Source organism: Papaver somniferum, chromosome 3 (assembly GCF_003573695.1).
Source record: "Papaver somniferum cultivar HN1 chromosome 3, ASM357369v1, whole genome shotgun sequence".
NCBI lineage: Eukaryota > Viridiplantae > Streptophyta > Magnoliopsida > Ranunculales > Papaveraceae > Papaver > Papaver somniferum.
Window position 1 is genome coordinate 64,502,717 of NC_039360.1, and position 10,731 is coordinate 64,513,447.

The 10,731-nt window shown below is 33.7% G+C and overlaps 1 protein-coding gene across 2 annotated transcripts; it reads right to left on the reverse strand.

The window, feature by feature from the left end:
- Positions 1 to 497: 497 nt before the first annotated feature.
- LOC113361316 lies at positions 498 to 3,082 on the reverse strand. 2 transcript variants are annotated; one of them, XM_026604596.1, is made up of 3 exons: positions 2,934 to 3,082; positions 2,692 to 2,808; positions 498 to 820 (listed from the first exon to the last, which is right to left on the reverse strand). In XM_026604596.1, the coding sequence occupies exons 1-3, from the start codon at positions 3,012 to 3,014 to the stop codon at positions 554 to 556; spliced, it is 465 nt and encodes a 154-aa protein (XP_026460381.1). In that variant the 5' UTR covers positions 3,015 to 3,082; the 3' UTR covers positions 498 to 553. The 2 variants fall into 2 exon arrangements, with proteins under 2 accessions (XP_026460381.1, XP_026460380.1); XM_026604595.1 differs by having other exon boundaries at positions 498 to 823.
- Between the last annotated feature and the right edge of the window lie 7,649 nt (positions 3,083 to 10,731).

Genomic DNA, 10,731 nt, shown 5'->3' on the forward strand with positions numbered 1-10,731 from the left:
GGTCAATAGTTGTGTTTTGTGTCGAAGAGATGGCGAATCGATTACTCATTTACTGTTCCATTACCCTTTCGCAACAAAAGTATGGCAGTATTTTTGTCAAGAATCTCTCCCCAACTGGTCAAGTACTTTGGCAAGTTCAACCGGCCGTGATCACTTGGATCGTATGGAACAACAGAAATGATGTTATATTCAACTATGCGACAATTGACGAAGATCAAGTGATCCATCAAGTGAGATTCAAGCTTATAATTGGTGTAGAAATTCAAAACCTCTTAAAGGGATCTCTCTTGAAAATGTTACATCGAATTGGTCTCGATTCTTTGTAGCTTAATGTGTTGCTAGATTTTTGGATTGTTTTTTCTCTCTTTTTGGAAGAGTTCGGCTTGAGTTTCTCTATGCCTTCTCTGTGTTTGGGATCTTTGTTCTTTGCTTACTTCTGGTAAGCTTTTTTCAATGAATTTATATTTGCCAAGGGAAAAAAAAGCATGTGCAATATGTTGCGAGCTAAAATCATAAGTATATATCATCGATAAGGACGCGGCAGTATGCTTGGTTATATTTCTCCAAGTTTGCCTCTCAAGGCCTGTAAAACAGTCTCCGTTACATCTCTAACATCTAGACAATTTGAATTTTCACAATTTACATCTTCAATGATAGCTTCCATACAAAATGAGGATTGGTTGCATGACACATTGAGTTGAAGCACATTAAGACCTTTTTCATCAAAACTTTCTAATATTGGCACCATCAAATCCTTCTCTTTCTTGCAATTCACCTTCACCAGAAAACCAGTATTGCCGATCCTCTCGACCTTTACCTCCTGCTTCATACATACATTCAATAATAAGCAAATTTAGTAACTTTCTCAATCCACACAAAATTTACTTTGAAACTGATAAGGCCCATCATGCGTTTACAGTTCTTGCAACAGTTGCCCATCTACTAAGCCCAATAAAATAATTTATCTCTTTGCAAGAGTGGAAAGAAATCAAAGAAACTTATTTTGAGGCATACTAGATTTTTTCTGAGGCATACTAGATAATGCCAAAATAGGGTCACTAAATAAAAAACAACATCACCCCTCATCCACCATTTTTGATAATGGCATAACTACCCTTATATAATTAGTGTAAATGATTATGATTAGAATTGATTAATTATGAATTTTAAGGATTGATTAAACATTAAATTATTAGTGGTGAATTAGTAGAAAACTCAAATTTATGTGAGAGAGTTGGGATTTTTGAGAGGAAGAAGAAGAAGTGAAGAAAAAAAGCTTGGGTTTTGACTTTTGAGATTTTAGTAATTTGAATGTGTGATTCAAATCAGAGGTAAACTTCTATCGACGTTTAATTTTCTTTTATAAGTTGAATCTGCCAAAAAATTGAATTTTTAAAACCCAGATTTGCTGACCAGATGAACAGTTCGGTTGATAACTTTTGAGTCGAACCTCTATTTTTTTTTAAATTATACCTAGGTTCGGCTGATAACTTGTCAGCCGAACCTAGGTATAATTTCAAAAAAACAGAGGTTCGGCTCAAAAGTTATCAGCCGAACTTCACTCAGAAACTGAATCATCCACTAGGTTCGGCTTGAAAAATTGATGTTCGGCTGGAAAATTGAGGTTCGGCTGAAAATATTGTCAAGTCGCATTAGCCGAACATAGTGTTTCTCTAAATCATACACTAAGTTCGGCTCAAAATTGATACTGCAAGATCAGCCGAACTGATCTTCTGAAAACCCTAGTTTCATCTTTGAAATCATATTCTACCGATCAAACAAAATAAAATCAATCAAAAACAAGATGGGTTTGTTACGCATACATTCTAAAATACATCTAAGAGCAATTGAGATTTGGATTTCGCATTCCAATATCGCTCACTTCGATTCGTGTTTCCTTTGTTTGATTAATTTCTTTATTGAACTGGAGTCCTATATGTTTAAGTTTAAAGTTTATTTTGATTTTTAATTTTAGGTTTTTGAGGATAAGGAAACTATGACAAATTGAAATTATTTAGGAATATATAGGTAATTACACTACCTTTAGACACCCCTTATAAATCCATCCTAAATAATAATAATATAATGGATGAGTATGCCTAAAAAAAAATGAGTATCCCCAAAATAGGTTTCAAATTAAAAGGGTTTACAGTCGATGATAACACAAAGTCACGAAGATTAAATTCAAAATAAAACAGAGTAAAAAGATTATTTTAAATCACTTTAAGTAGTAAGAATATTTAAATAAATAAGGACGGACTACACACGGAAGCTTGCAAGAGCATCTACAAAATGCCCAAGAACGAGCAACATTTACAGGTTTTTTCATACAAACTATCGCTCATTAATCACCTTGAATAACTTACAAGTCTTCCATCAAATGATAAGAGATAATCAAAGTAAATTAATTTGTAATTGGAATCAAGAAAAGAAAAATGAGAATCATACTTATACAGATACTATCATAACTAGCTAGACGAGTCATGCATGCATGATAAATTAACTATTTAACAAGTTCTTATTAATCTATGATCACTAAAAGCAAGATGATGCCCGAGTCATCCTGTTATATCACTAAAAGCAAATATTCTTCCTTTTAATTCATTTTAATGAATCGAGTTGATCTAATCAAAATTTCATTGTGAGATAGTACTTCTGAGAGAGGGATACAGAGAGAGAGAAGATCGTTACCGTGGGCGGATGATTACGGCTGATTAGGTGAAGATATTGATTGTTGAGAGCTTCAACTTTGAGTTTCAACTGTTTGATATAGTCAAAGGCATCCAAAATGATTGAATTCATCCTCACCTGTGAATTATATGGTTATGAATGATGATTTATTAGTAACTAGAACGATGAGACCGTAAACATCAATATTAACCAAAACAAACTTGATGATACTACTAACTGACCATATGAAGAACATTACTTACCGATTTTGAACCGGTTAGGTCACGAAGAATTCGAAGTTTTCTTTGCAAACCCTTTTGATTCCTTTCCACTCTGCACACCATCTCTGCTAGCTAGCCGACGAGCTTTCTCTCAAGTATTCTGGCTTAGTATCTTGGACTCCTATTTTTTTTTGAAGGTTTCTCAGCTTATATTGCATAGGCATGGCTGGATACATATGGCTTTTTATATACATGTAGTTCTGAGAAGGATCAATGATCTTCTACTTTGTGTTTGTAAAAGGCCAATTACAGGATGGTCATATTTTTGTAATTCATTCACAAAATGATCATATTTTTGTAATTCATTCACAAAATGATCATACTTTTGTATTTCGATTACAAAATGGTCCCACTTCCATCCGATTTAACATTTTTGAATAAAATGGTGTTAACTTTTCCCATAATATCCTCCTCCAAAATACCCTCTTTATTTAATAAATTGGTTGATGCGGTGGTGATGAAGCGGTGATGGTGGTGGTGGAAGCTTAAGAATCTTCACTAAACCCCAGAGGGGAAGCGATGAACCCTTTGGGGGAATGCGGCGTAACGATCCTGAATGCGTTTTAATGATCATGAATGCGTTCTAACGAACCTGAATGCGATGTAACGATATGTAAGCGGCGGCACCACCACTTACAAATAGCACCACCATCAAAAAACTATAATGAAGGTAGAATTTGAAGTTATGTATGAAAGGATAAATAGGAAGGATATGTAGGTAATTTCATTATCATATTTAACTGTGAATCACCACTTAACTCTCTATTTAACGGAAATATGACCATTTTGTTAATGATTGTAACATTATGACTAGTTTGTAAATCGTGTCTTAATAGCACGACTGTTATGCAATTTTTTCTTTGTAAAATATATGTATACTAAAATACTCTTGTTTTTCTACAATATTCAAAAAGCTTCAAATGGAATTATGTCATCATACATTATCTCAAATTTAGAATTTATAATTATAGTATATTTTATGTCATTTTGCTTTCCTTATCTCTTTCCAAATATAGAGGGCTATACCTGAGCTAGCTAGTCTAATCTAGATACCAAAACAAAATAATAACTGTCTACTTGAAGTCGGACAAATAGTAGACGACTTTAGAATAACTTTAAATGAAAAAGAATTCAAGGCTGAGTTTCGAAAAAAAAAATCCCGAATTTTAATCCCGCAACACACAAGCATCGGGACCCATTTTTACCTTTACTAATCTTAATGTTTAGGAGTTTTTTTTAATCCCTCAGATCGTTTATGGGGATAAATAAAAAATTCGGTGAGTGTATCACTGCTCGTTGAGTTTTAAGTATGTGCAAAGGCCATTCAACTACTATCAATGAGCTATCCTGAAGTCTAACGACAACAGGTAAACAAAGGATCTGGAGATCTAAACAAGACATTTTCGATTCTGTAGCGCACATTTATTCTTATAAAGTTTAAACATCAATGATCAGAGTAGTTGACCACTAGACACGGTCAAACATGCAAGGTTCATGCTAAATTAATTGCGCCGTGATTTTTTAAGTTTTATTCGTCAATGTCTTTTGCGTATAACAAACGTACATATACGTCACAATATCCAACCACTTGTTTACCACCCGTACTATGCCGTGGCTACAAGGACGGCCTATTCAAAATTTCAAAGTATGAAAAGCTTGTACTGGATTGATTAAGTAATTCATTGGGCTATTCGGATGCAGCAAAGGTTGTATTAGTTATTGTTACTTATTCATTCTGATTAGGATGGCGAACCAATAATCATACTTCATTAATGAAATTAAGTTAATTAGGTCTCTCTATAAGAATCATGTCTTCATCCTTTCCCGTACCGCCCGTACGCCCTGATGAGTTAGTCTTAGACTTTTAGTTAGATTATGTATTTTAATTAAACTAGTGAGCATTATTCCAATTCACTAAACCATGATCATGTGGTAGTTAGTTGGGTTTAGACTTTTTGATATTGAGAGAACAAAATTATCACAGGATATTCCGATTCTTTTCAATGTACTTTCTGCTGCCACCAGCATATTTTTAAAAACTTAAACACTATACTTTGGCATGGGTTGTGACTCTCAGTGATTAAACTAACAGGAAGAAATAATCTTTTTCCTTTTTAACTGTAGGATTTATCACTGGGTCAAGACTAGAAGGGTAATTTGGTAAAATGAATGAATAATTTGGATTTGGAGGATGGGAATAAGTTGTAAGATAATATAGAAATGAGCAGCTTTAACTTTTTGGTGTTGATATAACATATATAAAGGGACAAGTAGTAGAGTTATGATATGAGGTTGAAGCATGCAGTACCATTTGAGCAGCGCAGTGCATGGAGGAGACCGACAGTTTGAGTCAGTCCAGAGTATATGTATCACGAGTCTCTTGCTTGATGATTTTGTTTGCCTCGTTTTTTTGTCCGTCTCCCACGTACAAACAGCTAACCCACAAACTCTCTCAACCTTGGCTTCATATGTTGCCTAAACAAAACAATAAGAACTATGACACCTTCACTGTTATCTATAATATCTCATCTTGTTGCGTCTATCCCTCGGCTTTAGGTTTGGGAAAATTATGCGCGCCCCTAAAAAAAATAATATTCTGTTAGGCTTAAGATTATTTTTAGTTTTCGTAACCTCCATAATTATATGAAATTTTGAACAATAACTGCATAACGGGTTATGCATCCTATTTTTTCAGGATTATAATTAGTAACGCAACTTGGATATAACATATCTAAAAAACCATGCCTTGGAATTTTACAAATTTTATATCATTGGAAATCTTTTAAGCTACACAACGAGTACAAACAACAATATCAAAATTTTGTTTTTCACGAAAAAATCGGAGGTGATCATCATTTTAGGTAAAATTTTCGAAAACTTGATACATTACCATTATGCAGCCACAGAAAAGATGCATAACACATTATGCAGACGCAACAAAAGATGCATAAAACGTTATGCAACCATATTTTGGTTAATGCATTTACTAATTTAGTTATGCAACCACGAAAACGATATATACACCTAAAAAATAACATCACAAAAAACAAAGGACGCATAACGAATTATGCAATAATTTTCTCAACTACATAACAAGTTATGCATCCATTATTTTTGTTAATTTCAGTGCTTAGAAAAAACGTTGATGCATAATGCGTTATGCAACCATATTTTTGGATGCATATCAAGTTATGCATCAATTTTTTTATTTCAGTGCATATAAAAAAGTGGTTGCATAATGCTTTATGCATCCATTTCCACGATTGCATAACATGTTATGTAGATATTATTGTAGGTGCATGACAACTTATGCAGTCTTTGTTTTTGCTGGTTTCAATAGTAACAAAAAAGTTGTTGGATAATGTATTATGCACCTTTTCAATTTGTTGCGTAACAGTTTATGCATCTAATTTAATCTGCATAACATGTTATGCACCTTTTTAGTTTTCTGCATAACAAGTTATGCAGCTATTTTAATTTGCATAACATGTTATACACCACCATTCCACCTGCCCTAACATACATCTAAATTCCTTCTTAAGCAGCATCAACTCATCCTGTTCATTCTCCATCTAAATCCCTTCTTATGCAAACATCACTCTTCCACTTCCAGTTCAAGTCACCAATAACGTGTTCACTGCAACCAGCTGAACCCTTGCATTCACAAATCAACAACCTCATTTCTTTCTTGTTATGGACTGCAATCCCTTTCGGCAACAACAAATAACAACATTTCCATCTTCAGTTGCACCCACACAATCACCGCAAACCATACATCCATGAAATCAAACCTAGCAATTTCAATTCATGCCTGCAATTTATACCACCAATAGACCTATTCAATCATAATTGCCAGAACATCTCAAACCCCCATCTTCTAATTCTTGATATAACTGCTGAATTTTATGCACGTATACGCGTGACTCCAATAGTCTGACTTAAACTCGAAGAAAGTTGAGCTAAAAGATGGGATACCAAATGTCAAATTGGACGAAGTATATTTTAATACAAACAGCCATAAAACAAACCACGCTAACTTGCGAAATTCACAACTACCTGTCAAAGAGGAATTTATGCAGCATTGCTCGACTACTTCTTCTAGTCTTTAACATCTCATGCGCAAGTGCTTGTCAATTGAGTGGAGAAGAAGATTACGCTCATTTCCTTCTTGTACTCATTCATCAAGTGGGATTAATCAACACACAGCCGGAGCATAATTAGCAATTCCAAACTCATCGATCAAAAACAACAACAAAATCCAAATGTACCACCAATCGTATATATACATTTGTACATGAATAATTCTTGCATTACCAGTGTAGCTAAGCTAGACTCCTCATACAAGAACAAAAATGCAAACACTGATTGAAACCTAAACCTAGCTCCGTCCATTTTTGCAATACTTAGTATGCAGTAGAGAGAATCATGACAAAATTCAACAGATAATAGGAAGAACAACGAATTTAATGTACTCTCACTAAACTTGGAAAAGGGTATCTTATTGTTTTCTTCATCTTCACAAAGAACTCAAATTGTCACTATAAGTATAAGGTTCATATTCCTCAAAGATTGAAAATTTAACTAATGTTGATACTTATTTGAGTGGGGAAAAAAAGGATTTCATGGTTTACTTCTAAACCTAGATTGTCACCCCAATCTTGTTTGCGAAATTACTCAAATTTGAATTAATTTAATCGCACATCAATCAATTTTTGCTACAAACCCATGATTCTAAAATTGCAAAGAATACAGAAAGATATGAAGAAATGGGGTTGTTACCTTCGTTTTTGACATACTCAGCGAATGTATTGCAATCTGAACAGAGAGGTAGACAATGAACTAAGAAAGGTGCAGATTTAATATTACTACCTTTGGAAGAATATATGATCAATTCCTTTGTTGTTGCTTCTTCAAACTTTCTCCAATCATAATTGAGATCTAAAGCCTAAGAATCGAATATTCCAATACAAAACCAAAACCTAAAAGCAAAAAATTGAATCGATATGAACTGAATTGAACGAAGAAGAGAAACCTGATAAGAATCAAGAGTTGAAAATGATGGAAGTTGGAGAGAATCTCAATTTGCAACAAAATCAACAACTACTTCCTCTTTCTCTTATATTCTCGTTTCTTGCCTCTCTCCGAATCTTTTTCTTCTAATTAAAAAAAAATGGGTCTCCTAATATTTTTTCTAAACAAATGGGTGCGCACGTGAACTTCTAGGACGGTGGGTTTGATGGTGGAAAAAATTTGAAAAATGGGTGTGACCGTAGTTTTCATTTTAGGTTTTGGATTACTTGATCTATTCACGCGTGGGCCAAATCAGCAAGGGTGGATGAATCCTAGTTCCGCCACTGCATTCACGTGTTATATTTGTGGAATGAATTTATTTTAATCCCCATCTCGATACTGACGAGCTTCGAATTCAGATCTCTAGTATCATCACCTAGTAATTTTACCATTGTACCATAGTGATACCGGTTTCGTGAAATAAACTTGTATTTGTTGCATGGGAAATATAATAAGATATGTAGCTTACATTGGAGATATTTCTTTTTTCTCCTATCAAGTCAGAAAAGTTAATGGGAGTTACTCCATAACTGTAAGAGCAAGTATTAGATACAAACAAAGAGAATTAGTAATTATTATAAAAATTCATTCACTAAAATTAATCTTTATTTGTTGTGTCTTATGCAACTAAAACAAATGGAAAATGAACATCATTGACAATCACCAGAAAAACCAGGACCTCCATAGTAAAAAAGTGTACCACTTGAATCAGTCTCACCAAGTTTCAAATCATAGCATGTTGGATTTGTTTTAATAATGGAAACACTTCCAGGGATTTCGGCTTCATAATTTTCATCAAATACTTTAACTTGACTAAAGAAACTTGATATTCCAAAATTCCCTCCCGAAGGCAAATGACCACTAACCATTTGAGTACTGGTATGTCGCCCATCAGGTTGTGTGTTCGATACCTGTCCACCAAAGTGTATTGATGTTGCTTTTGATGATAATTGCTTGAAGAGAAAGTGTTGTCAATATCCCACAATAATACCTTCTAGTTGTAACCACCAATTTCCACTTGATTGTTCATGAGAAGTTGTTGTATGTCAAGATTATTTTTGGTCGGAACTACATTGGATATGAAAAATAAGAATGTCGACTATTGCTAGTGGTTACCTTAAACATTGTAAAAGTGTTGAAGTACTGGATACCATTAAAAGTGGATATATGAGCGAAGTTGGCACCAAGGGAGACCTTCGATGTTGTCTGCACAAAGCCTGAGCAGAGGATATTGTAGCAACCCGTGTTGTTGTAGTGGTCAGCCCAAAATAAAATCATATTATGGTCCTATGGATGACTATTTGAGAAGTCTATAAATATTTCAAATTTGGGATGGAAATAATAATAACAACCAAATAATATTATTACTTATCGTCCAGTACACAAAAAATCATGGCTCATCGTCACCATATAAGTTATTACTGACCTAAAATATCGTCATGAGTGTTTATAGTATTATAAAAATAGTTTATAAACAAAACATGTGAAATGGTTTTTGGATACATAACTTACTTCCCATCCTGCTTCAATAGCTTCTTCGTTGCCGCCCGATAAAATCCAAATTTGGGATGCACTATATTCCTTTCATTGTTCGACTAAGGGTTTCCAAATGTTAATATCTGCTTGTGCTCCTTGGAAGTTGTCACCTTCCGGAGAAATTACCACGTATTATACCATATAGATGAGGCAAAAAAAAAATCCTCATAATTAAATCAACCATGATACATGTAATGAATATGGTTTAGGGATAAAAATGGTGTATACATACCTCTTCGGTATTAGTAACCTCGTTTGAGGACGATGGGTGAAAATGTTTATTTGAAGTTATAAGGTTTGGTTGGTAATCCTTTCCGGACCTTCGTACAGGGATAATTTCTTCTGGGCATGATCCATACTTATGCCAAGTTTGTACTAGATCAAGGTGTCCCCGCTCCTTTGGTTGTACTCCTTAAGGATATGAACCCGGTCTCATCTATTTTATTACAATCATTTCGGCATTTATTTCAAATGAGTAAAAAAATAATAAACACATAAATATTCTTTTATGAAATATAAAAAATATATATATAATATGTAATCAATAAAAAAAATCAAAAACATATTGAAGATATTATATATTATGTATTACGTGACCTGTATCAGATGATCACGAAACAAAGAATTGTTAAAAGCAGGTTGCCTGTGCAAATCGTAACAATCAATGATTTCGCCGATAAAAGTTAAGAAAATTGTTAGAACTAACTTAAAATCCTTAAAATCACATTCCATAAGAGTTATTATGAAAGAAAATATAATTTCCCAATCCATGCAAAAAAGAAAAAGTCACAAATAAAATAAAAATATATCTAACCTTAATGGTCTTGATAATTGGTGCATCCACATTTGAAATTCTTGTACCATCAACTAATTCATGATTAATATCCAAAAGAGAGTATTGAAAAAGCGGGGCTCTAACAACACCACCCAATATTTCGCTTAGCAATTTGTATGGACTAACTCCGAAATACTTTGCTAGAGAATCAACTAGACAGTCAGACTCAATCTAGATTAAAGTATCTCAAGGAGTTAATATCTCTCTCTTTATTTGATTTTTACTCAAGCTAAAAACAATAGAGAGTCTTTATCAAATACAAGGAATAACTTGGATGGTACGAAAGATCAATATCCAAGGATCAATCAATATAAATCAACAACCAAGGGTTGGATTTCC